The 26,579-nt window shown below is 49.9% G+C and overlaps 4 protein-coding genes and 1 pseudogene across 4 annotated transcripts; 3 read left to right on the forward strand and 2 right to left on the reverse strand.

The window, feature by feature from the left end:
- Positions 1-453: 453 nt before the first annotated feature.
- LOC140222763 (disease resistance protein RGA5-like) lies at positions 454-4,925 on the reverse strand (annotated as a pseudogene).
- A 1,404-nt stretch (positions 4,926-6,329) lies between these two features.
- LOC117855200 (wall-associated receptor kinase-like 8) lies at positions 6,330-9,895 on the forward strand. The gene is made up of 3 exons (XM_072294210.1): positions 6,330-7,481; positions 7,625-7,789; positions 7,889-9,895. The coding sequence occupies exon 1, from the start codon at positions 6,530-6,532 to the stop codon at positions 7,010-7,012; it is 483 nt and encodes a 160-aa protein (XP_072150311.1). The 5' UTR covers positions 6,330-6,529; the 3' UTR covers positions 7,013-7,481; positions 7,625-7,789; positions 7,889-9,895.
- On the forward strand, positions 7,364-9,694 carry LOC140220154 (putative wall-associated receptor kinase-like 16). The gene is made up of 4 exons (XM_072293893.1): positions 7,364-7,481; positions 7,625-7,789; positions 7,889-9,045; positions 9,566-9,694. Exons 1-4 carry the CDS (start codon positions 7,364-7,366, stop codon positions 9,692-9,694), a joined length of 1,569 nt encoding a protein of 522 aa, XP_072149994.1.
- Positions 9,896-12,557: 2,662 nt separating the features above from the next.
- LOC117858257 (uncharacterized) lies at positions 12,558-13,643 on the reverse strand. Its single transcript, XM_034741292.2, has one exon. It carries the CDS (start codon positions 13,430-13,432, stop codon positions 12,848-12,850), a length of 585 nt encoding a protein of 194 aa, XP_034597183.1. The 5' UTR covers positions 13,433-13,643; the 3' UTR covers positions 12,558-12,847.
- A 7,123-nt stretch (positions 13,644-20,766) lies between these two features.
- On the forward strand, positions 20,767-22,033 carry LOC117854552 (uncharacterized). Its single transcript, XM_034736777.2, has one exon. The coding sequence runs from the start codon at positions 21,191-21,193 to the stop codon at positions 21,725-21,727; it is 537 nt and encodes a 178-aa protein (XP_034592668.1). The 5' UTR covers positions 20,767-21,190; the 3' UTR covers positions 21,728-22,033.
- Positions 22,034-26,579: the final 4,546 nt, after the last annotated feature.

Raw genomic sequence — 26,579 nt, forward strand, 5'->3', positions numbered from 1 at the left:
ACTCTTAAATTTTTCGCTAATCAATTTCGGATTCAGGGGAGGCCCTCCGTCTGTAGTAAAGACATTCGTTTTTCCTACGCAACACCCCTTGTGTTCCAAAATATTTCTCACCAAGAAGAGAAAATTCCGATTTCACGTCACTTTTGCAAAAATCCGTCCGCCATTACAGGGAACCCTCGCTGCTCAATGCCTGATACGCGTCGCCGTTCCCGGCCTGCCGCTCCCCTCCCATTCTCGTAAATAGAATTTGGTAGAGTTCGCCGACCATGAATGATTTGAGACGCTAGAATTCGTGTCCATGAATGATTTGAGACGCTAGAATTCATGTCCATGAATGATTTGAAACGTTAGAATTCGTGTCCTCAAAGGACCTGCATGTGTGTCTGCAAGATACAATACAAGAGTTTCAAGAGCCGTCATGCCTCCAAGCACTCGCAAATCCTTCGAAGTGAATCATTTGGTTTTGAGATGTAACAGCTCGAGATTAACAAGTAAGCCCATCCAGATAGGGAGACTGCTGATGGGAGAAATGACAAATGTCTGAAGGCTTTGCAGAGCAGGGAATGAGGAATCCATGGGGATGTGGGGTGAATCCATCCTATATATGTTAACATCTAGAAGTTTATGGCTGCACAGTGCTTGGAGTGAAGAAGTGAAGATCCCGCACCCACTACCGTCATAATTGACATCGAGAATGCCATCGCAAACAGCTTCCAGGGTTCTCAGGTTGGTAAGCTGGCCTATCTCTTTTAGAAAGCTGAGTGGTTGCCTGTGGATCGAGAAACGTGTTAGTTGTTGCAATCCTTTCATCTTGCTCAAGCTTTCTGTTGGGAACTTGACCTTCGGATTGACGAAAAGACATACCAGCTTTCAAGTCGAGCAATAGTTGACGGCAATTTTTCCACTTGAGTCAGTCTTATATTAGTGTTTCTAAATTTTGGACTTGTCCAATTCGAGCAGGGAGCTCACTGACACCTATTCATTTAATGTTCAAATACCGCAACTGAAGTAACACCACTATATTTGCAAGGTGCACATTTGTCAATGGCTCACAGAATTCTAGGTCTAACACACGTACAACTTCAAATCCCGTAAGAAGAAACAATTCTTTGCGGTCCACAAAGCATGCAAGTGACCAAACATAAGGCTTAATAGACTTTATCCAGAAACTGCATTCTCTTGGTAGCTATTCTGGAGAGATAGGCGACAAACCTTGCTATGGAAAGAAGTTGGGAGCCCGGATGGGTCTGACAAAGTAAGAAAGTTCTCCTCAACTGATTTGGGCATAAAGAAATTAAGGATGGCATCGTGAACTCTATAGCTCAGCACCACACCTCTCAGATGATTCCATGATTGGATCAAGCTCCGGTTTATCAGATCATTGAAATACCTTAGCCTTGCTTTGTGTAGACTCTCTCCTGGTTCTGTATTAACAAATCCTTCTGCAATCCATCTACTAATGAACAATCTTTGTTAATTTCCCGATCTTCTGGAAATTCACTTAAATACAATAGGCAAGTTCTCAGATGGTGTGGAAGATTAAAGTAACTGAGTGATAATATTGATTTCATGATCTTGACATACTTATTTCCTAGAAGTGGAGAACTGATAGATTCTTTCACCTTGTTCCAGTGATCAGGAGATTGTGGTACATCAACTGCCAAGAAGTTGGATATCGAAATGATCGCAAGTGGTATTCCATCACACTTTTCAGCATATCATTAGAAGCTCTTTCAAGTTCACGAGGACACTTATCTTCAGAGTAAAAAATTCTTTTGAGAAACATCCTTCTAGAATCACTGTGGTCAAGAGGTCTCATATCATAAACACGACCACCATGAGAAGAACAACATGATTTGGCCATATCTTTCGGACGTATTGTGATGATTATTATGCTACCAGGGCTAGTTTTGACCAATGCTTGTCCAATGATCTTTCATGGATTGGAGTGCCATATATCATCCACTACAACAATGTACCTACCACAAATATGCGATTCTAATTTTATAAACTATACGTGGAGCCAAAGTCCCCACGTCGCTCCCCCTGAAGGGCGACACGGGCGAAACCCCAGCCGCCGCCGCCGACCCCCCCTCCCCTCTCCTGCCCACCTCGCCGTCGCCAGAGGGGGTCACCGGAAGTCCGTCCAGCTCCCGAGGACGGCAGCGGTGGGGCACCGGTGGTACGGGTCTTTTGTGCCGGGCCGAGACGGCGTAAGATGGCCTCGGTCGGGCGGCGCGCCAGGGCGGCAGCAGCCTGGATCCGGCCCTTCCGTGGGTGGATCCGGCCTTCCCGCCCTTGGATCCGCCTCCCCCGACAAATCCCGGCAAGGTGGAGTGAGATAGCGGCGGCAGTCCGGGTGACGCGGCTAGGCCAACGACGTGGGAAGGGAGCGGTGTGGAGTAGGCACTGGCTGGGTCGGAGAGGACGACAAGCGCGGTCTGTGCGGGTGCGGCAGAAGCTGGTGGAGACGGAGAGGACACGGGAGGAGGCGCCCACCACGAGTTGCGCTGCGAGCGGGCCATCAGGCCGGTGACGTGCAGAGCGCGCCGCGACAGGAAGGGAGCGGCACGGAGTAGGCACTGGCTGGGTAGGAGAGGAAGGCGAGCCAAAAGCGGAAGCTGGCAAGGAGCACGCGGTGGAGGCGGCGGGAGGCGGTGCACAGGGCAAAGAGACCGCACGCGGCAGCAGCGGCCCGACGGTAAAGGAGACGCGGAGGGGCCGCAAGGAGGAGGAGATGCGAAGGAGGCGTCAAAGGTGGAGACGGGAAGAGGTGTGGTGGCTGGCGGCAGCCCGTGGAGAATAGCAGCGCGGAGGTGGGGGCGGCGGCGCCACCACGGCTGGGCTGCTATGGCTGTGGTCGTACCGAGCCGTGAGTGTGAAACGAGGGATTAGGATGCTCCGGGCGAAAGCTCTCGCCGGCCATGTGCTAGTGGATATGACGGCAACGCCCTAGGGCGTCGTTTTCCTCATTGGGGACGTCATGTTGGAGCTACAACCCTGCTGCATGGGTTTCCTTTGGGGGAAAACCCTATCCAGATCCTGGACGAGTGACGGCAGCACCATTGGCATCGTGCCCTCCTTGGAGGCGTCGTCTCTAGAGATCCAACTCGGCTTGGCATTGCTGGTCCATTGTTCATGGGCGGTAACAGCCGGTGGCGGCAATCCCGCCGCATGGCAAACTAGACGGGTGTTACCGAGCCCATGTGGAGGCAATCGCAATTATGGTGGCGGCCAGGGGTTGTCGCATGGTTGTCGGATTTGACTGCTTGCAGCGGACCATGGTGACTGGCGTTCCTTGTCAACGGTCAATGCAGCGTGGGACTGCGTCGGAGGACGGCGCTTGCTGCAACGGTATCGTGGGATGACTAGGCTTGCAGCGGACCGCAGCGGGTTCCTCAGCTTGGCTGGGCCATCTGGTGCGGTACTTCTCGGAAGATGGCGCAATCGATAGCTCTGGCTCGCTGACGCGGTAGCGGAGGCTATGTGTGTGGGCGAAGCAACGAGGACAGGCCGACTTGCGGCAGCGGCTTGGCTGTTTGATGGAGATCTGGGGAAGCGGGGCAACATTGCTCACCACCCTGATGGCGATAAAAGAAACAGATCCGTGACGTGGAGTACCGGGGCGGGCGTGGCGAGGCCCCCACATACAGTGTTTTCTTCAAGGCGACGAGAGCGAGGTGGAGTCCAACGGTGGATGTGGCAAGGCCCCCGTGCGTTGTGTTATCGTGGTGGCGATTGCGAGGCGGCCTGTGAGAGGTCCGAATTCGGTGGTATCACTCTGTCAGGTGGAGTGTGGTGTTTGCAGCGGCACTTTGACGGAGGGTCCCGCATGGCGGTGGCCTTCTCGGTGTGGTGCAGTCTGCTTCCTTCATGTTCTCTGTCGATGCAGGGTCACGCATGGAGATTTCAGCGATTACAGGAGGGTGAATGTTGGTGGGTGCCGTGAATGTTTGGTGGGTGTTGTGATAAAGACTCCAGTTCTGCTGTTGTGGCAAGTGAGTAGTAATGCCGTGTTGATGTCCCAATCCAACTGGTCGAGTGTGGCGGTTTGAGTTGAGTAGTTACCCATGTTGACATCCTAATCCAACTAGGCGACTCTTTTTTGTTTTCTTTTCTTTTCATTTTCCTGCCTATAACCTCCCAGGGTTGTAGTCTTGTATTTTTCTACTATATCAATAAAACACGCATCGTTTAAAAAAATAAACTATACACGGTAAGGGAAAAATTATGCATGTACTGCTTCATTCTTTATCAGTGAAAGGTGATCTAATTGTAACTCTGTAATATACGTACTTTCTATTCGGAAAAATATGAAAGAAAAAAATTTAATACTCTGACTTTTTGAACGGTATTAGCATGGATTAAAGTAAGATACGGCCAAAAGCAACCACACCTTTTATTGAATGACTTCTTTGATGATGAAGGGCCCCTTCCAGGTCAACCTTGGATTTGGAAAGCTTGGTCGTGTTTGGCAGAGTACATGACAGCTGAGTTTCGCCGACCAAAGGGGATGCGGGATGGACCTTGCGCCGACCTGGTTGAGCGTAGCGCCACCTCAGATAAATCTATGCACTCATCAATAGTGCTGCTAATGCGATCTAGCCCCGCGATCAGATCAGAGGGCATAGGTGGGCGGGCGACAGCAAGTAGATCCGGAACCCTCTCATAGAGAGAGAGAGAGAGAGATCACCAACCTACTGGGCAAGCGACATGATGATCCTTAGGTGGAGGTTTCGCTCCGTTGGAGCAGATCCAACGGATGCCGAGCTGGTGACAGGCGCCAAGTTAACGGAGGCTGCCGAGTCGACGGAAGAAGTGGCCGGATCAGAATCCGCCGACATGGTCCCGAAACGAATCTGGATCGGGTTGGTGAGGTAGTCCTTCATGCTCTCGGGGAAAACAACGTCGGAGTGGGATGCCATCGAGGTCGCTAGGAGGATCTCACAATCACCCCTACCTGGCGCGCCAACTATAGGATTTATAAGCCTGGCGGTCTAACAGGGGTTACCCAAGTGGTTGATTTGTATGTGAGGGCGATTGTGAAACCAAGAACTCGAAGGTGATCGCAAGAACACAAAGAACACATGAAGTTTTAGACAGATTCGAGTCTCCGGAGAGTAATACCCTACGTCCTGTATGCTGGTGGATTGTATTGCTCGTGAGATTTGATGGGATTGGATGCCTTCAGGAGGCTCCCTTGACCGCCTTATATAGACTGACGATCGGGTTACAAATCGGTTTGAATCTAATCTACTCGGTAGTTATATAGAAGGTAATCTAAGTCGGATTACAATACGCGTTCCACAATATCCAGGCAGATTTGAACTGTCTTACTTTATTGTGTACTTCATGTAACTTCATGCTCTTGGCTCGGACACCCTAGTCGGACAGGTCCACTTGCCCGTATCGTCGTCAGCGGAGACATATGAGTATCCATATCCGTCGACAGGTGACAAGCGTGCAGTGCGTGACTTTAGATGCCACCCGCCACCACCAGGCAAGCATCTTTACGACCATCGATCGATCGATCATGCATTGTCTTTTGACGACGACTTGATTCGGGAATCACAGCAAGACGGCATTCACGCGTGTGTACAGCACCGCCGTGTTCTCACGCTTTGACACGTACTTACTGTACAAATGCTGACAACGGTGAGCAGAAAATCAGTTGCATCACATGGTCACTTTCTTGGCTCAATCATGTTTGGTTCTGCAAAATGTAACGTAATCATGCATAATGAATCACGAATCACATTACAGCTATTTGTTTTCGCTCGTCTGTAATTGGTTATCGTCTGTAATTGGTTAACGTTGTAATCAAATCCTCATGTTATACAAGCCTCTTACCATCCCTTTCCCGATGTAATTAGAAAACAAAAGTTGCTTTTGCAAATTAGAAGAAGCATACTATTTGATTACATTATAGTTGAAAGCACTGTAACCCCATTCCATTTGCATTTACAGGACCTGATGAAGGGACCAAGAAGAGTCAAAAATGTTGAAACATGCTTCGATTTGTGATGCACTTTCCCTCTTCCATGGCTTGACGCACGACCAAATTAAATAGGCGCAGTGCCCACTATTTCTTTTCTAATCTAATTGTATATAAGTACCCAATAGGCGCCATATGACCGGGTCAACACGCCACGTGGGCACCAGGTCAGCTAAACCCGCGGAGATTTGCACTGGTTTTAGAAGTTGAGGCTTGACAGTGGTTTTGCGGTTGAGGGATGGGATTGAAAGCACGACAAATTAGGCCGTCGCTCCAACGTGCATGATTGGCAAGTTGACTGGTCAGACAGAGCATGCGCAACTGAACACATGCTCAGCATCACCACCCTGCCTGCTTTTCCGAGAAAATCAAATAGGCCACTGTCCTTCCTTTGCCGAAGAAAAAGATTGGCAAATTGGCAATAGGCAACGCATCTGATGACTGGACCAACAGTGCAAGTGGAACGCATGTAGTAAGGTGTATAAGCAAGCAGAGCAGAGAGCAGAGCAACGAGGCAACAAGAGCTGCTGAGCAATGGGGGTCGTTGCCAGCTTAGCCTTAGTGGTGTTGCTGTTCGGCGTGGCCCTGTCGCCGGCGCCGGCGTCAGCTCAGCAGCTGGCGGACTGCCCCGACAGGTGCGGCAACATCAGCGTCCCCTACCCTTTCGGCATCGGCGCCCGCTGCGCCCGTGACTTTGGCTACGAGCTCGTCTGCAACCACTCCTACAAACCTCCGCGCCTCACCTTCTTCCCTCCGCTCCCCACACCCACCTCCATTCTCGCCGGGCGCCGGCTGAACCTTGTCAGCCTGTCCCTCGCCGACGGTGAGGCCGTGGCCCTCGTCAACGCCTACCGCGAGTGCGGCAACAGCACGACGGGCCTGGTCAGCAACGACAGGAACCGGACGACGTACCTGTCCCTCCTCGGCAGCGCCACCTACCGGTTGTCGGCGGCGAGGAACCGCTTCGTCACGCTCGGCTGCCCGACTCTCGGCTACCTCAGCGACGACAGGGGGTAGTACGTCACCGGCTGCACGTCGGTGTGCCGGCCGTCGGACTGGAACGCCGTCCCGCCGGGGGCGTGCACCGGCGTGGGGTGCTGCCAGAGCAGGGTGCCCCCGAACGTCAGCTTCTACGAGCCCTCTGTTCAGCGCTTGGGGGAGAACCAAAGGAGCTTCCTCGCGAGCTTCCTCGAGAACACGACGGCTTGCCGGTACGCGTTCGTGGCGGAGGACGGGTGGGTCGAGAACACCTACCGTGGCCGCCCGGAGTTCAACCGGACCGACGACTTCGCCGTGCCCGTCGTGCTCGACTGGGCCATCCGGAACGTCGCCAACTGCGACGCCGCCAAGCGCAACGAGACGGGCTACATGTGCCGGAGCGCCAACAGCGACTGTGTCGACTCCACCAACGGCGTCGGGTACCGGTGCACCTGTTCCCAGGGCTACGAGGGCAACCCCTACCTTCTCGACGATCGTGGATGCAAAGGTAATTGTTTGTCCCAAATTATAGAAAAGTCAAAATGATCTTGTTTCCTGGCATTCTTATAAATACTATCTGCACTTTGAAATAATTAATAATCATTTCGACAAAAACAAAGTGATGAATTAATTTGTTTTTCCTCTTCCAAGACATTAACGAGTGCCAACACTTGGACAAGTACCCATGCTACGGAGTCTGCACAAATGTGCTGGGAGGCTACAAGTGTGATTGCCACCCTGGATTCAGCGGAGATGCCATCAAGAATGATTGCCGTCCAAAGGACAAGTTCACGTTAGCCCTCAAAGTAGTAACAGGTAATTTGAGCCCACCACTAGCTAATGCACCTTTCTCTCTGATGATAATGGTTCTCTGATTTCTGAAGAGTGACATTGCAATTATGCCATGATGTTCAGGGGTCAGTGTTGGTGTGTTCTTGTCGGTGTTCATGTGCTTTTGGCTCTACCTAGGGCTCCAGAAGAGGAAGCTCATCAGAACAAGGCAAAGATTCTTCGAGCAGAATGGAGGGGTGATCCTCCAGCAGCAGATGCACTCCGGCGGAGGTGCCGGTGGGTTCAAGATATTCTCCACGGAAGAGCTTGAGAAGGCCACCAACAACTTCGCCGCTGACCGTGTTCTCGGCCGCGGTGGTCACGGTGTCGTCTACAAGGGTGTCCTGGACGACAACATGATGGTGGCCATCAAGAAGTCCAAGATGATGGAGGCAGCCCAAACCAAGGAGTTTGCTAGAGAAATGTTCATCCTCTCCCAGATCAACCACAGGAACGTTGTCAAGCTTCTGGGCTGCTGCCTTGAGGTTGAAGTGCCCGTGTTGGTCTATGAATTTGTCTCAAACGGCACCCTCTACCACTACATCCATGGCAAGGAACCCAACGTTGAAGACATAGCACTTGATACCCGTCTTCGCATAGCGGCAGAGTCGGCAGAGGCGCTCTCCTACATGCACTCGTCTGCTTCACCGCCAATCCTCCATGGAGATGTCAAGACAGCCAACATCCTGCTTGATGACAAGCTCAACGCCAAAGTTTCAGATTTTGGTGCGTCAAAACTAGCACCAACTGATGAGGCAGAGATTGCAACGCTGGTGCAGGGAACTTGTGGGTACTTGGACCCTGAATACCTAATGACATGCCAATTAACTGATAAGAGCGACGTCTATAGTTTTGGTGTCGTTGTGCTAGAGCTTCTAACCAGGAAGAAGGCATTGTACCTGGACGGGCCAGAGGAAGACAGGAGCCTAGTGTCACGCTTCACCACATCAGTGAAGGCTGGTCGTCATCGAGAGCTTCCGGACACCCAGGTAAGGAACGAGATGGATGACGAAATGCTCGCTGAAATTGCACACCTTCTGATGCGATGCCTAAGCATGAACGGGGAAGAACGACCAACGATGAAGGAGGTAGCAGAGAGGCTGGAGAGGCTGAGGAGATACCAGCAGCACCCTTGGGCTGAAGCTGACCGCAATGCCGAGGAGAATCAGAGCTTGCTCAGCATGGAACAGCTGAATTCCAATTACCAATTCAGGCAGCATGATGTTCTTGATCTGGAAGAAGTAAGTACATATACGTTTAGTTTGTAATTCAGGCCAGGACTGCAGAACTGGAAGTTGTCAGTCCAGTCGGGTAGTCATAGTCATAGTCCAAGTACACGTTTTCTTACATTTGGGGCACCTTTCACGTTCGCCTTCAAGGCCTGATGGTTTCCTCACTGAGCCTGAGCCATCTATGCAATTTCTCTGCAAAGCTGCCTCTACACTTCCATTAATTCCTTGCTATAACGAGAAAGAACAAGCTCCTCTCTTCTCCGTCGCAGTCCCTTCTTGTGAGGAGTCCAGCTTGCAATTATGACGTTTGAAATTTCCAAGCTATAGCCTCCAATTTACCGTGTATCCCGGCAGGCACTTGCAGAATGCAGGTATGATTTGTCCTGAGCGGCAGATGTTCTTTGACAGTTAGCAAAAAAGAATAATCAACCAGTCACCAGCACATTGAGTTGTGGAAATCTGAAATGCATTGACATTATGTTCAACTTCATATCCCAATTTGGTGAAATTTGGTTCACACAAAGGCTAGAACTATGATTCAGATTGGAGATCAGACGTCGGGGACAAACCAGAATCAATTAGAGCCAAGAGGTATGGAATGAGCTGCCAGTTCTTGCAGAGCGACGACGAGCAGAGCCGGCCAACTGTGATGGCTTGATCCATGATCTGCAGAATGGAGTAAAATGCCTCAACCAAGGCTTCAATGACATATCAAGAACTCTTTCAAAATAAAATGTGTCACACATTTTTTACCATTTCAAAAAAGAGTCTCATTTAAGTCATGCAAAAGGTCAGTCCAGTGAAATAGACAATTTCCATAGCCCATGCATATGTTTCTGACCATTGGGGTCTGTTTCAACCAATGTTATTTCTTAATAATACTACCAGTACTAACCATAGCATTTTTCCACTTTCTTAATTCCCATATGCTCTTCACTCTGATAGTATAATTGCTAGCTTTACTAACTTTTCTTGTCTTTGTGTAATGAATCATAAGTAACTTAAAAAAGCATCTGACATTGAGTTCGACATCAAAACAAGTAGCTACACTGATATGGTAATGGTATAAATAAAGACTACATAGGTAACTGAGATTCCCAAGCCATTGCCTCCAATTTCCCATCAATCCGAACACTGGCAGGAAGTTTGTAACCGAGGCTTTATCCTGAGCAACAAGATGTTCTTGGACAGTGAACAAAGAATCAAGTAGCCAGCAACATATTATTGGCGTCTGAAATGCGTTCTGATTCTGTTCAGGTACCATAACCAGAATCAGGAAAATAGATGGGCTGAAAAGAATCAAAGATGGAGCAAATTGACACAAAAGGTATAGTAGTGCTTCAGATTGGGGTTCAGAGTCTTCGGAGTTCAGAGTAATGGGCAAACCGGAAAGGATTGGAGTTTAGCGGATGAATGGATACCTGGAGGAGGAATGCGCGGCCAGATGTGCGGGGCGACGGCGAGCGGAGCCGGCCTTCCGGGTGGCGACGAAACGACGCGACGGCCGACGGCCACGGCTGCGCGGCTCGATCCATGCCGTGGCCGAAAGCGCGCGCCCCGGTCCCCTCCCGGACTGCGGCTGCGAACGATGCGCTTGTAAGCTGTGGAGAAACATCCTGCGGAGCACGTGACGCGCAGCGGCGGGGCTAGCGGCGGCCGGCGACGGCAGCGCGCGCCGCCGGATGCCCATGTCCCCGGCCCGGAGGTTTTACAAAATGCCTGTTTGGATCGCGATCCGAATATTTGCAAAATACCTCCTGATTTGGATCAATTGTTTTCAAACAGCTTCTAATTTATAATGTGGGAGGTGGTGGCTAGCAATCAAGCGCACCCCAATGATCCTAGAAAAGCTATATTTTATTTGAGTAACTTTTACTCCCTCCTGACTTTTTTTTCTATATCAATCTTTTTCACTTCTTCTCCAATCCCAGCGACACCCAACCTCATGTACCATATATTTGGCATGAGCTAGCTTCACCAACAAGTTCGGGTTAATCATTTGTTAGCTAAGATTCATTAATCATATGTTCATGATTTCGACACGCCAGGAGTTTAAAAGAAGCATCGAGAGAGAGGGAGAAAGGTTGCTCGTGGTTGAGGTGTGGATGGGTCGTACAATGCCTTCAGCTAGGACGGAGGACGAATGTTGGCATGGGAGAGTTGGGTAGTAAAACTAGCTCAATTTGATAGGCTAATGGGCTTGTGTGTGAGTTGTAAAAAACTATCTCAATTCGATGAGCTAACGGGTTTGTGTATGAGCTGTCTAGACTAGTGCAAAGGACGGGGCAGTGCTGCGCCACCAAAATAATTTTTTGAAAAAAATACCACTAAAAAAACTCACTCTAAGGTGGGCAGAAACATGTTGATAAGGTGAGAATGAATGGGAAAGGAAGAGGAAGGTAGATTGGTTGTGTGATTTGGATCCAATTATGGAAAGATGTTAGAGTGTGCAGAGGAATCAAAAATACCTGATGAAAATGTAAAATTCAATAATGTAGGAGAATGTTAGCAATAAGCTTGCTAGCAAGCAATCCAGACCGTGTGTGCGCACTCACTCCCGACCTCTTCGAGTAAGTAGGCCTCACAGATGTCTTTTTCTTCATTTCCTTTTCCGCGTGGCACGACCTCTTCCTAACCCGCTAACAATTACTCTAGTACGATCATCCTCCATCCTTTGTTTTCTTCTTTCCTTACATCAATGCATATCAAGGAACGCATGCAACTATGCACAAAGAAGATTGACACGGTGGGGCGGCGGCGACACTTGGTGAGAGGCCTGCGCAGTAGGGAAAAAGGTAGCAAAACAGGTTGGTGGCAGTGTAACAATGCTTCCTTTTTTTTCTATTTTTGTCTTCCTTTTTCCTTTGATTAAGTCATTCTTACAACCTTTTTTTGAACAAGTTATTTATCTAACTTTTCTAAAAAGATTATTTTAAATAATTTTCCTATGAAAAAGTATTCAAAAAACTTTTGAAAAACTTGTTATAATACTTTTTCCCTTAATTTTTGTTTGAATAACCTTTTCCGAGTAAATTTTTTAAATATTTTAACTACATATATTGCTTTTTATAATTTTTTTATTTTTTTAAATGAAATATTGACGGCCCATTGGGTTCAAGTTTTTGTATAACTATGTCATACATTGAGAATTGTTTTTTTTTCTTTTTTAAGCATGGGATAGACATTTTTAGGTTATAGAAGAAAATATTCCGCCAGTATCGATGGATTCTTAAAACTCAGGTTCAATTGGCTGAGCCCAACACGATGCAAATCGAGCGCCATCTTATCTTTTCTTTTTTCAGCACTCACCCTGCTAATGGCGCTGAAAAACAAGTACTACGCAGCACAGCTATCTGTTGCGGGTGGGATTTATCATCAAGTTCAATTTCGGAAGTGTTAATTTCTTGCGATGATTCCAGACACATGATTGCAATTTGCGTCATATGTTGGCAAGTTTGTTCATGCACGCACGCGTATATCTGAGTGTTAAATTTTGTATCTTAGTTTTGAAAAGAATAGGATATTTGAATCTCTCTTGCACCACTTTGATTCAGTTTGAAGAAAAGGCGAAACGCTTCATCAGAGCGATATGGGTGTCCGCCTCGACTCGACGAGGTTTAGACAATCGATCCCAACACCTTCGGTTATCCAAAATCCATGGAGACACTCAGACACGGGGGGCCAAGCAAAGCTAGCAGCCTGAGCACACGGCACGGACGAGTTGACGAGATGCAACGACCTCTCAGTCTCAGGCGCACACCTTACCAGTCGAACTCTCAGCTGCGGGGCCACGTACGCACGCTGCACGCATCTATATGCCGTTGCTAAGCCTCGGCAAGTCGGCAGCACCGGCCGCGGCGTCCTCCTTGGCCGGCGCCGGCGTCGGAGGCTGCAGCCGGTTGCCGTCGGAATCGTAGGCGATGTGGCCGGAGAACTCGAGCGGGCGGCACTTGTCGCCCATGATGATGGTCTTCTTCCACAGCGCCTCTTCGTCCTCCGCTAGAGCGCCGCCGTCGGCGGCCACGTCGTCGTCGTCGCTGCCGCCGCTCCACCCGCCCGCCGGAGCCGGCGGCGACCGCCGGTTCCATGAGACCATCTTGGCCACCGCGGCCGCCTTGACGCCGACGCCGCTGAGGCTGGCGAGTAGCTGCGGCTTGCTCCTGCCGCCGCTGTAGTTTTCCTGCTCCTGCTCCTGCGGCGCCGGCGCCAGCGACGACCGGCGCTGCTTCCGCGGCCTGGCGTTCTTGCCGCTGGTGCAGAGGGAGACGATGATCGCAGCGACGGCGGCCGCAGTAACGAAGACGACGGCGAGGAGGACATATGTCGTCGCCGGCGCTCCGGCGTGGAACGCGGTTGTCGAGCGATCGGCCTTGGGCTGGAGCAGAGGCCTTGCCATGACGGCACACACCAACTCTAATCGACTCTGTTCTTAGCTCAACTGAAGTATGGTTTGGCCTGTGCGACAGTGCGAGGAGCAGTATTTGTTGGCAGCTTAGCTTACAAGCCAGGCAAAGAGAAATCGACCGGAAATGGGAGCATCCGAAATGAGGGTGAGAGCATGGCAACAACACTGCGCAATCGGGTCATCAGTGCAGAGTTGCAGTGGTGCAACACGTCGCCGTGCGAGACACTTCACGAAGACCGTCCTTGGCGACGACGACAGGTCATCGCCGGAGACCAGCGGCGTTGGCCAGTAGGAGGCACGGCCGGGTCAAGTCGGTCTCCGCCGCATGCGCACACAGTTCCACCGCCTGGTGCGGGCCAGTCACACATCAGGGCGAGGGCCGAGGGGGCTAGCCACTTCGTCGCTTGTGTTGACCCGGAGACAGAGAGGTGTTCGCCATGCACAGCAACTCGATCAGCAAGGCGGCATGTCAATATGTGTTTGGTACGAGGTGCTAAACTTTAGCAGGCTCACATCGGATATCCGGATGCTAATTAGAAGGGTTAAATATGAGCTAATTATAAAACTAATTGTACAGATGGAGTCTAATTCTTCCATCTAATTCGCGAGACGAATCTATCAAGACTAATTAATCCATCATTAGCAAATGGTTACTGTAGCACCATATTGTCAAATCATGGACTAATTAGGCTTAATAGATTCGTCTCGCGAATTAGACTCCATCTGTGTAATTAATTTTGTAATTAGACTATGTTTAATACTTCTAATTAGTATCCAAACATCCGATGTGACAGGTGTTAAAGTTTAGTAGGGGTATCAACACCCCCTAGTAGGATAGTTTATAGATGTTCATGCAGCTCGTGGCCCGCCTGCCCAGCACGGAGCCCGATTTTTTTGGCTCGGCTATAGCCCGCCCCGATACGGAGAACCTTGGGCCCAAGCTGGCCCAGCCGGTAGCTCGTGCCGAGCACCCTGGCACGACGGGCGGCCCAGCCCGACATGGTACAAGGAGCCAGCCCGTTAAGATCCGTATAAATACCAACAATCCAAACAATCCAGCGTCATCCGGCCAACCCCTATCTCCTCTACCCGCCGCCACCCTTCCTTTCCCAATTTCCGTTCGCCATCTCCCCGTGATCCCGCGCCTCCCCTCCGAGCTCCCCTCCTCCCCTCTGCCTGCGGCCTTCCCTCCGGCGTGCAGCATTCCCCTCCGGCGGGCGGCGCTCCCTCCCTCCCTCGTGGCCTCCACCGCTGCCAGCAGAGCGGAAAGCCGCGGCGGCGGCGCGGGGGCCAGCAGTTGCGAGGGGTCCGGCGGCGCGGGGGGGGGGGGGCGACCGCGGGAAGCAGCGGCGACAGAGCGAGGGGCGGCTGCAGGGAGCAGCGGCGGCAGCGCGGGGGGCTGGCAGCGGCCAGCAGCGGCGGTGCGGGGGGCTGACCGAGGCAAGTAGCGGCGGCGGCGGCTGCGGTACGGGGGGCCAGCACAGTGGTGCACAGGGAGCAGGCCGCGAGGGCCCGCCATGCCTCGGGCCGGCCCGTCGCCTGCCGTGCCTCAGGTCGACCCGTAGCCTTTCGGCCCCGTGCTTGGGCCGCCGACACAGCCCGTGGGCAGGCACGGCACGGTGGCGCCGTAGTACGGGGCCAAGCCCCGCACGAAAATGGTCAGGCCTTGCCGGGCCCGTGCCAGACCGGGCCGGGTGGCTCGAATGGACATGGTTACTATCCATTTTTCTCTCCATTTGACTCTATATCCAACTCTATTTCACTCTATATCCAAGTTGATAAGAAGATTATCTTCATATTGAGTTGTTCATTCCAACAAACTATTAATTTCTCACTCTCTGAATTCTAATAACTAGGTTCCTCTTTAAAATCTACACTCTCCATTCACTCTAACAGCCTCTCCATTTCGCACTACAACAAATTTTTTATTTTGCACTCTCCATTTTGTGGGCGGGATCCACACTTAGCAAGACAAACTTGCTTATCAAGTATAGAGAGTGTGGGGGAGAATTTAGCAAGTCGGATAGGATGGCCATGTGGATAGCAAGTCTTTGGATTGTAATTTTCTAGAAGACTTGTCAAATTGTGTTTGGCTTGTAGAGTGGTACCACAATGGGGGAGGATTCGTTTAAAGACAAACCATGCTGCTTGACGTAGCATCGAGCTTGTTGTCTTCTTCTCCCTTTTTTTTCTTTGTCGCCACATGTAAGCATGAAACTGCTGCTTCTACGCCAAGAAGCATAAGTGCATAACTGCATATCTAATACTTTGTTTTGGTGGGTGGGATACGATACGACAGACTATAGTGGTTTCCGTTGCATGCAGCAGAAAATGAGTTGATTAGTCCCTTGTGGTGGACCTTGCTTGCCTGTGGTCGAGCCGCGTTAGGTCTTGTTTAGTTTCTAATTTGGGAGTGGTAATATTGACATTTTGCTATAAATGCGCAACTGTAGCGTTTCGTTTGTATTTGTGAATTATTGTCCAAATATTGACTAATTAGGCTCAAAAGATTCGTCTCGCAAAGTACAACAAAACTGTACAATTAGTTTTTGATTTTGTCTACATTTATTACTTCATACATGTACCATAAGTTTGATGTGATGGGGAATCTTCTTTTTGCATAGTGTCAAAGTTGAGAGTTTGAAGGGAACTAAACATGACCTTATTCTTCTCAGTGGCAGTCTGGCAGATGATGCGGCCGTCAGACGGATTAGGTGCGTGTTGGCGTCTTCGTCGCGTTTGGCTAGGATGCGGGCGGACTCGCATAGCCTTGGCTTGGGCTTCTTCACATTCCTTCTTGGTCCAGGTAAGAATGGGCTCCGCTCCCAAACTCTATGGACCTTATTAGTAGTGGGCTAGTACATCTACGCTCCTGGAGACAAATTTGCAAAGGCCCACGGGCCTTTACCATCTCTACACGCTGCCCTCGGATCGTTAGCCTTGTTTTTTCCCCCTTTCTTTTGGAAAAAAGACGTTAGCCTTGTACTAACTGAGATGTTCGTCGCCATGGACTCTAGAACAGTTGCAGGTTGCAAACTTGACTAGGACGCAATAGCATCGTCAGAATTTCATGCAACCCTTCATGCCATGCCTGAACGGCTGAACCATATCGAATTATCAATGCTCTGACTTGTGGGTAAAATCGAGCGTTTTCTCCTCTTAATTTCCAATCTGTTTTCGCCGCGATGCTCGGAAATTCTTGCACCATGGTCCATCTTTTCTGTGACGTGACGTCACAACCGACACCCACCGCACTAGCAACAGACATCTGGACAAATTAGGCGGGGGGGGGGGGGGGGGGGGGGGGGGGGGGGGGGGGGGGGGGGGGTAGGGGGGGCGCTCTCCAGAAACGCGTGCATATACTTTGGAGTGGAAAGTCTGCTTCAGAAATCTGCACGGGGATTCCATCAACAGCAAAGGAGGGAGGAATATAAACTGCACTGCGCTAAAGATACGGTGATTCGGCCAAGAAAACTGCTGCGGCAGACAAGAACGGGTGAAAGACACTCGAGGGCTCCAAACTCTTTCGACTGATCATGACCCCTGATCCCGCCTCCAAGTTTTACTGTTACTTGGCCAAAAAACTGAAGAATTGGTCGTTAGAGTTCCCCTTTCATGTTCTTGCTTTGGCAGGGCTAGACCTGCATGTTGCACGTTCATGCAGTGGCACTCCATTCATTTCCAAGAGGAAAAGAAAAGAAAAAAAAATATCCACTAAAAAGCACTGCATACATGGCCAAAAAGGAAAATCACTAATTCATAAAGGTATCCAGCATATGCATTGTACTGTCATTTATTGGAAGAAAAGCAGCACACATGGCCAAAAAAGAAAAAAGAAACGAAAAAATTGCTTGCCTGCAGGCAAAGATAAGGGACACCCACACATCATACATGCCCCTGTCTATCCCTGGATTGGAAGGATATGGTAGGGTAGGGGATCACCAAATATGCTTGCTTCTACTTTCAAGTGGAAGGAAGAGAGGAAGATATTGTTGCCCACTTGTCTTTCCCAACCCAGCCCTGATGCATTATTCAATCAAGTACTACCCTCTTGGATTTGGAACTGCTCTCTTTCCCAGCCAGCCTTTTCACAAGTGCCCACAGGCCAGTCTGCATTGTGAAGCATGCACACCACACCATTCATCAGTTCAGTGCTGCTGCTGGTGGCCAGTCCCCATCCTAGGCCTGCTTTCCCTTTGTACCCTCTTGCAGATGCTCCAAAGACCCTGCAATTTTCCTTGCATATCAGAGTGCCTGACATCACAACAAACCCTGCTGTTAATTGCAGGCTCTTGCTCAGTTGCAGTAATCTGCTTTCTTGATCCGTCACTTTTAAAGCCTTTGCTTCGGTGTCATGGATGCATGATTGGAATTTAGAGAAAGGGATTCCACTTTGAGCAGACTGGAGCTGCAGATGAGGAGTCAAGCAAAAGGCAGCGCCTCTAAATTGCCATGTCACCGACTAGCATCTTCTTTACATGATTCAGTTTCTGAGCGGTTGAACAATGTTGACTACTCACTCCCTTGCTTGGAAGTGATCTAGGAAAGGAGGGTCTCATGAAACACATCGGCTTTATGCTTCTACTAATGGCAGATGGGAAGAAGATGATAGCTGCTTTTGTTTGCAGACCATTAAGTGAAGCTGTACTATACTATGCTTCTCTCTCTGAAAAAGGACGAGCCAAAATGACGTTTGGTAGGCTGTCTCATTGAGGTTTCATCACGCCCTCAAGAAAGGAAAAAGGTAATGGTTTGATCAGTTTGGGATTAACATATCGATCCGTCATTTGCACGCTATTGTCAAATCAAGGCACTGTAAATTACAACCCATTTTAGCACTGCAAGTCCATGGATGTCAATTGAGATCGTCGCTGTCAGTTAACATCGTCCAAAGGCCCAACCCTTTCACCTGCAGGAAAGATTGGGGCCGTTGCAACGAGACGCAGCACCGACACTCGGTTTCATCACAGCCTCCCAAACTAATCAGAGTTCAAACTTGACAATCACCATCAGAGGATCAGATCTACCATCGTAATTACGCGCATATTCTGACAGGGAAACTCATGAACAGCAGCTCTGTAGTATCTGTACTGTAGCAACCAGCCCGGCATCGGAGGTTTGGGTGCCGCATCAGCGCCGCCGACGGCCATCCGATCGGCATCAGACGGCCAACAGCTTCTCCCGAGCCGGCATCCCCATCTCCAAACTATTCTCGTCTTCTTTAATTGGCACGCCGGATTAAGGACGTCACGTCATCTTCGTCTACACCGCGCACTCGCGCAACCTCATCGTCACTGACCAAAAAGCTCCGACGAGCGAGGCGAGGATGCCGCCGTCCCTGCGGCCAGCAGCAGTCCTGCTGGTCGCGGCCGTGTGGCTGTGGTCGGCCGCCTGCGCCGCGGGCGACGACGGCGACATCACGTCGCTCCTGCCGCCGGGGACCGCGTCGCCTTTCCCGTTCTGCCCGGTGCGGCCGGCCGGGGTCTCCACGGGGCCGTTCCCCTGGATGACGCCGCCGCCGCCGTCGACGGCGACGTTCCCTCAGGACCCGGGCTTCCTCCCGTCAGGGGCGTGCCCTGCCAGCGCCAGCGGCGCGGTGGCATGGCTGCCGCTGCTCGCTGTGTTCTCTGCTTTCTTGCTGCCCTGGATGTATCGGTAGCTGCTCAGTTAAGAATTCAGATTCATGCCACGATGTCTGGAATTCTGGAAATGATGTTCTTTAGGCCTTCGTTTCAGACGTACATGTAGCTCCGAACAAATCTAGCAGAGGGGCCTTTCTCTTGTGTTTCTCCTTGCAGTAGTTCTGTAGCTTCATTCATGTAATTCTGGCGTCAGCAGATACAGCTGGAATCAAATAAAATTCCTTCTTGTTACGGTGTCTGAACTTGTAGTAACATCGCTGCATACTGTCATTTCATATCATCTTGTATGGAAGCTGTTGTTTCCCAAATCCCAGTGAGGGAAGCTAGAAACAAAAAAGAATCAAAGGAGCACCAACCTAGCTTAAGATTATCCTCTTGTTATAATTGGTAAACATTGGACTTGCTAAGCGAATCTGATTGAGCTTTTGGCCATAAACCAGTACAAGTTTATTTCTCTCCCTACTTGTGGCTACGAGCTGCATACACTGAAATCAGGATGAACAGCACTCGAATGAAAAATGCAAGAACTTCATTTATCTGAAACACAGTTTTTTTAAAAAAAAGTCTATGTTTTTGTTGCCAGCAGCTCTTCTCTCCGCTTTCAGATAAACAAATGAGTACCCCTCCGTTCCAAATTGTAAGTCATTTTGAATTTTCTAGATTCATAGATATTATTATGCATCTAGACATACATAATATCTAGGTGCATAGCAAAAACTATGTATCTAAAAAAGCCAAAACGACTTACAATTTGGTGTGTGAGTAGTCAGCGTTCATCTGACCGTATCCGTGGCACAGTCACACAAAATTTTTCATGAGGAAAGCTACGATGCATATTAATTGTTATCTAGTCCAACGAAAGTGGATGAGTACAGTGACTGGTGTGATGTCGTATGGCTAGCCAGTGAGCTCTCCATTCTGGTCTCCGTCTCACCTCCCCTGCCAGTACAAAACAGTAATGACCACTAACCCTGCTTGATGCCTAGTCGTTTCCTGAATTCGACAATAATGCAACGCTGAAATGATAAACATACAAGTACTTCTTCCGTTTCAAATTATAGGACATTTTTACTTTTCTGTTTGTATGCATCTAGACATACATTATATTTAGATGCACACAATATCTATACATCGAGAAAAGTCAAAATGATCTGCAATTTGGGACGGAAGCATACGGAGTACTCGTCAAAACTAAAAACAAAAACATCTGGTAATGAACTGTATGTCCTTGGGGAAAAAATGGATCATGATCGAATTACTGAATCAGCTGCCAATTGTCAATCCGCGGCTGCCACGAGTATGCACCGTTACTGAAGGCGCAACGCAACAGCTCACCGAATCCCATCACTATCACAAGTTAAAAGAAGAAGAAAAACAAAGAAACAGCAAGAGAGTAGGCTCCAACGTTCCGAAGAGGAAGAAAAAAGAATTTGAGTCACCAAAGATCTCTAGTTTAGTTTAATCTAAACAACAACAACGAAACAATTCAAAACGTTTCTTCCGCTTTGCGATTTGGCGACCCGTGGGGGTCCATCTGAAGGGAATGGGTTCAAACAAATGCCGCAAAAGGAGAAAATATTCCAATCACTTTCAGAGATATCGACTAGAGAGGGAGAGATGGTAGAGCACCAGCACAGCGGCAATGGAGACGTTTTAAACACGTCTCCTTTCCGCGCACTAATTATTGCAGGGTTCCAGGCGCGTAGATACACTTAGGATTAGGCCGGAGTAGCTTGCTGTCACAGCGACAGATATGCTCTGCTTAGCTAGTAGAAAACACAGTGATCAGCGCTTGACACCGAGAAGAAGATAAAGAGAGGAGGAGAGACGAAGACGACGACGACGACGACCTCCACTCCGAAAGCTAAAGCGGAGGCCGACCATTATAACCACCACCCGAATTATATTCATCGAGGGAAGAAAAAAGAAAAGGGAGCACCGAGCCGAGCTAGAAGAAGAGAAGAAAAGACGCAGCATCTACTCCACTGAGCGAGAGCAACCCCTGCAACAACGCACACAGACACAGAGCGCACAGGGTGTTGCGAGAGAAAAGTTTGTCCAGCTCGTGCCTTCTGCAAGGAGGGAGGAGTGATCGCGATCGGGTATCATGGCACGGCGGTCGCGGCCGTGCGGCATGCAGCTGGCGGTGGTGCTCGCGCTCCTCGTCGCCGGCGCGGCGGTGGTGGCCGACGACGACGAGAAGTGCGGGAACCCGTGCGGCAACCCCTGCGGCGTGCCGTGCATCTACGCCAGCCCGCCGCCGCCGCCGGCGCCCGTGTACTCGCCCCCGCCGGCGCCCGTGTACTCACCCCCGCCGGCGCCGGAGTACTACCCGCCGCCTACTCCGGAGAAGCCCGGCTGCCCGCCGCCGCCGGAGGGGGGAGGAGGAGGGTACAACCCGACGCCGTACACGCCCGGCGGCGGCTACAACCCGTCGCCGTACACGCCCGGCGGCGGCGGCTACAACCCGACGCCCTCCGGGTGGTACACGCCGCCCAACCAGCTGCCGTCCTACAACACCCCGCCGGGGACGCTCTACCCGCAGGACCCCGGCTTCCGGCCCAACGGCGCGCCCGGCCGCGGCGCCGCCGCGTGGCGCGCGGTGGCAGCCTTCCTGGCGGTGGCCGGAGCCCTGGCCTTGTGATCACCCACCGATCGACCGATGGGGAGCCATGGTGATCAAGTGCATGGCGCTTTCAATTTCCGCACCGTGTTAATTAATAATAAGATTAGAGAAGGATATAAATTCGGTAAGGATTTTTTTTCCCTCGGTGATTCTTGTTGTTCTTGGTGTCGTTGCTGTTGTTAATCGTTCTCGTCGTGTAACTGTGTTGAATCCATCTGTTTATGATCATAGGAAACATGCATGTTCATCAGAATATATGATACATATATATACATCTCTGATCAAACTCGAATAGAATGCTCCATGTCTCGGTTGCTTTTGGTATCATATTCTCATGCATGGTGGTGCAATCTGACCTCTGAAATTGTCTTCTTTTGTTTTCTTATTAATTCTTTGCTTTTGCGATGGCCTTTTCTTATTTCTAGTTCTAGATGCAACTTTATGCAGCATCCTTTGCTCGAAAAAAGGCTTCCATTCCATAACCTTTTGCTTGGAAAAAGGCTACCTTGTTCAAGTCCTATTCTTTTCTAGCAATCTGTTCTCCAGTGAAAAATCTTTGCAAGCCCTCTGTGTTTTCTGGCACGAGAAACTAAGGTATTTCTCAATTTATAAAATTTATACTTTGGAGATTTTCTGCCAACGTTAAAGTAAGGAAAAACTTATCCAAAATCAATTGACAGGATGGATGTACGTAGACACGTAGTACTTAGAAAAAGAGGAAAAATGCTGACCGTTGGATTGTACAAGGGCCACATCACCTTTTCTTTTCTTTTCTTTTCTTGGCTGTTTTTCCGACTGAAGGCCATAGTTTAAGAAGGCACCCTTGACTACATGTCAGCTACTCAGTTGTTAATAATTTGGGTTACTGTAATGCTCGGTTTCCCTACCTATTAGTCCCACAAAAATTATCTTTTCTCTGAAGAACTTTAGCAGAACTTCACATCCCTTTGTCTAATGGCTTTGTCTGAGTTCTCACTAAATGCATTTTGAGATATGGATTAGCCTAATGTAGCTACAAAAAAACATGTACTTTCCGGTGGCCTGTACACGCCGTGGTCTGCTGGTGTACACACACTGCTCTTGGCTGAAGCAGAGGAGACTGGAGAGTGGAGAGGTCCATGTGGGCAAGCATGCGGCATCTCATGTCCCTGTACAAGTGGCCCGGCCGGCGTCGACCGGACCGCGGCCAAGTTAGCTTATCCAAGCTTGGGTTGGCAAATAATCCGGCGAGAGATCGAGAGCATGTCACACGAACGTGTCGATCGGTGTCTGGAGAGATGATGGACGAGAGGCCGAGGCCGTACGTGTGTGACCGCGACGACGGCGGCGTCGCACTCGACCGACCGATCGGTGGTTGCGGCGTTGCTGTCAGTGTTAGTACGTACGTTCGTTCCTGAACAGGGCGTGCACCAAGGCTTTAGTTTAATCCCCTGTTTGCAACTTTGCATTAAGTTTTACAGTACTACCTAATCCACAGAGTATCACTGTGTCGAGTCACTTGTAACTTTTTTTTTCCATTTCTTTTGGATATTGGGGGTGCTACTAAGATGAACAAAAGAATCCCCTGTTTGCAACAACCACATGCAACAACCACATTTTTTTTCAAAGAAAGTGGTTTAGAAGCAAATTAGATCAGATGGGAATCATTATCAATGGTGAGAAGTGTCTGCCAAAATCGATTGGCACATTTTTATTCTTTTGTGTGAGGATTTCCAACCATGTCCTGTCTCGTACTACTAAGATGAAGTTAATAATTAAAAGTCTTTGCGATCTCACCTAAGGAAAGAAAAAAAGAAAGTAAAGTGGCCCATTCTCTCCTTTCGTGCATATCAACATTTTGAAATGTATGTGATATACTCAGTTTGTTGTTGTTGACTGGTCGACCTCCTTCCGAATTCCCATCCATGGAATGACATCTGGACAAGGTTGTGGCGCCTTTTGCGGCCTTTACAGCAGAGGCCCAAAGGCAAGGCCGCGCGTTTTCGTTTCGTGCAGCTAGGAGCTAACTAACTGGCTGCGAGCTGCAGCTGATTGATTCGCTGGTCGCTGCATGCAGTCCTCCTTGACGTGCAAGTAAGGGAGAGCAGGTTACCGATGACGACGATGATGAGCAGAGCACGTGTGTCTGAAGATCCAGGCGTTGGCTCCAGAACCTGCTTGTGCGTCAAGCATGGCTACGGCCGTAATAAGCTGGTCAAAGGCCTGTACGTCTGGCCTGCTCCATTTGACCAAAAGAAAAGGAGGGGCCAGCCGAAGCAAAATTGTGTCCAACAACGCAGGGGCAGGGAGGGGCCCAACTGAAGCTGCACGCACACGGACGACGGGCGCCTATCTGAGGTGTGTTTCTCAAAGTAGTAGTGCGGTTCAATGGGTGGCCTGGTTCCTGGTCGTCGTGCGTGCTATGTGCTACATGGGCCAAGGTAATCTTCCTAGCCCCAGCACAAGCCCCCACTGCCGGTCTCAAGTCTTGAAGATCATCTGCGTCCATTAGTACAGTATCGGGATCCGATCAGGGTGTGCCGTCCTAGTCATACAGCGCGCAGGCGGCTGAACAGGGGCGGCGCTTGCTGGCACGTAGCATCGGGGCCGATCGATCGACGACCGGCACACGGTAGATGTTGATGATTGGTCTCAGCGTCGAGTGATTTGGCTATTAGCCAGGCAGACACCTTGTGCAGCCTGCACTGCACTACTGCAGGTCTCGGTTTGGCACGACCGGGAGCGAGCAGGGCGGCATGGCCAGGGACTGATTGGATCCGTTGGATTCAGCAGCGAGGGAAGGACGCTTCTCATTCTCCTGAGTCCTGACAGCCCGGCCGGCACGGCACACGGCAGGCAGCAATCAGTCGGGCGGGGACGGGGTAGGCCAGGCCAGGCCATTGTCAGCTTCCTCCTCTTCCTCCTCCCCATGCATTCCACGATCATCGATCAACCTACTGGCGGCGTGGCGTGGTAGCGGAGTTGCGTGGGGCATCTTGCATCCGCCGGTTACGAACATAGGCTAGGAACATGTCCCAGTCTCAGGTGGGTACAAGACCAACTCCTAGTAGGAGAAGGAGATTACATGAGTAGGATTCTAAGTCCATGTTACATACATCACGAGAGACCCAACCTTTACATACTTCTACAACCCCCAGCTCTGCATGTCGATAGCCATGGAGAATTACATGCTGGCACAGTGTCGATATATACGACATGACCGTCGTAGATGCTGGAGGGTACTAGTAGTAGTAGCTTTGGACCTTTCTGTCTGAACATTCAGCACGGGGTGCTGCGGATGCAGAACGGCCTCATTAGCGGTCATCAGGATGACAGATGTGCAGATGCCCCGGCCGGCGGCGGCGCCGCTCATGGGGGCGGCAAGCCTGCGCTGCTGTTAGGTATAGCCGCCGTATGGCCTCATCACTGCGTGCACCGACCCACCTAACGATCTAGCAGTACACATGAAACTAAAACAAATCGGTTCGACGGGGACGGGTGCTCTCATCGATCGTACTCCGTATCTTGCTCAGGCTCAGCCATCGGTACCTGCGGACCTGCCTTCCTGCCTGGATCCTGGACACCTGCTCTGCAGGCCGGCACAATCTCTGCTCCTGGTTCTGAATTCTGGCCCGGAGCTGGTGTGTTTTCATCAGTGTGCCACAGAGAACAAGTCAAGTCGGTGAAGCAAAAGTTAGTGAAAACAAGCGCAGAGTTTGGGAAAGGGTTCGGCGGATCCGCGAGCCACTCCAGATGTTGGCGTACACGGTGGCACAGATCCGGCGAACGCGCCATGCATCTATCAGTGTTAAGTGATAGAGCAAATGGAGGATCTCATGGACGCATGATTTTCCCTGTGTTTCTTTTTTGTTTTTTTTCCCACTTTCTATTCCTTCGAAAGAAGCTCGCCGGCTGCCGGCAAGCACAGCAACGCTCTTTCCGATTCACGGAGTTGTTGTTTCAATTTCTTCTATGATTTTCAAAATATTTTTTTTGGCTGTCTAACTGGTGTGCGTGCTAGGATGGCTTCCGGCCATCGGTTCCAGACAGCTCTCCACTTCCCTGATTTTTTTGAAAGACTTTCCATTTTTAAAATATTATAACTTATACACGTAACTTCAACATATAACTCTGTACTAAATTTTTTTATGAAGCACAATTTTGATGACATACAGAACTTATACGTACAATTTCTACGTACAACTTTTAAAAGGACAACATCGAACTTTCATTTTAGTAATTTATAACTTATACACACGATTTATACGTATAACTTTTTCAAAACATAACTTATGTGATAAATTTTATAGTACAACCTTCATGATATATAAGACTTATACGAGTGACGTTTGTGAAAATGTTGTATAACTTATACACAAACGATATTTACTTGAATACAAAATGATATGAAAAAGAATTAAAGGAGAAAAAGGAGAAAATTAAATGCCAGCTGGCAGGGACAGCGCGTGGGCGATGGCCCCACCGGCCGATCGCTGCCTCGCCTTGCGCGCTAGGAAGTGCGCTGGCGCGCGAAGGCAGAATTAGCTTCGCGTATTTTTTTTTCTACAACTTTTAGACAAATTTGACCCGTATATTTTATAATGCTGCTCTTATTTAAGAAATGCTTACCTTAGAGTGAGCGTGCAGTTTGAAGTCACGAACGTACATATTTGCTAGGGACAAAGATAGTGTATCATGTTCGTTTTGCTCTCCATCATTTTACACCTTTTTTTTAGGGATCCATAATATTTGTTTTGTTTTGGGCCGGGCCGGGAAGATGGGCCAAGCGGCAAGACGAGTCAACGAAAAGGTCCCACATGCAGAGGCACAAGGCGCGCGCACAGGCGGTCGCTATCCCCAACCCCCAAGTATAACCAACCCAGCCTTCGCT

Source organism: Setaria viridis, chromosome 5, assembly GCF_005286985.2.
Source record: "Setaria viridis chromosome 5, Setaria_viridis_v4.0, whole genome shotgun sequence".
NCBI lineage: Eukaryota > Viridiplantae > Streptophyta > Magnoliopsida > Poales > Poaceae > Setaria > Setaria viridis.

What these genes read in the sequence shown, in the direction of transcription:
- LOC117855200 (XM_072294210.1), top strand. Translation starts at nt 6,530, where the DNA reads ATGGGGGTCGTTGCCAGCTTAGCCTTAGTGGTGTTGCTGTTCGGCGTG.
- LOC140220154 (XM_072293893.1), top strand. Translation starts at nt 7,364, where the DNA reads ATGTGCCGGAGCGCCAACAGCGACTGTGTCGACTCCACCAACGGCGTC. An exon ending in AGCCCTCAAAGTAGTAACAG is followed by an intron (nt 7,790 to 7,888) that starts GTAATTTGAGCC and finishes CATGATGTTCAG; the next exon opens with GGGTCAGTGTTGGTGTGTTC. An exon ending in ATGTTCTTGATCTGGAAGAA is followed by an intron (nt 9,046 to 9,565) that starts GTAAGTACATAT and finishes CACAAAGGCTAG; the next exon opens with AACTATGATTCAGATTGGAG.
- LOC117854552 (XM_034736777.2), top strand. Translation starts at nt 21,191, where the DNA reads ATGGCACGGCGGTCGCGGCCGTGCGGCATGCAGCTGGCGGTGGTGCTC.
- LOC117858257 (XM_034741292.2), bottom strand. Translation starts at nt 13,432, where the DNA reads ATGGCAAGGCCTCTGCTCCAGCCCAAGGCCGATCGCTCGACAACCGCG.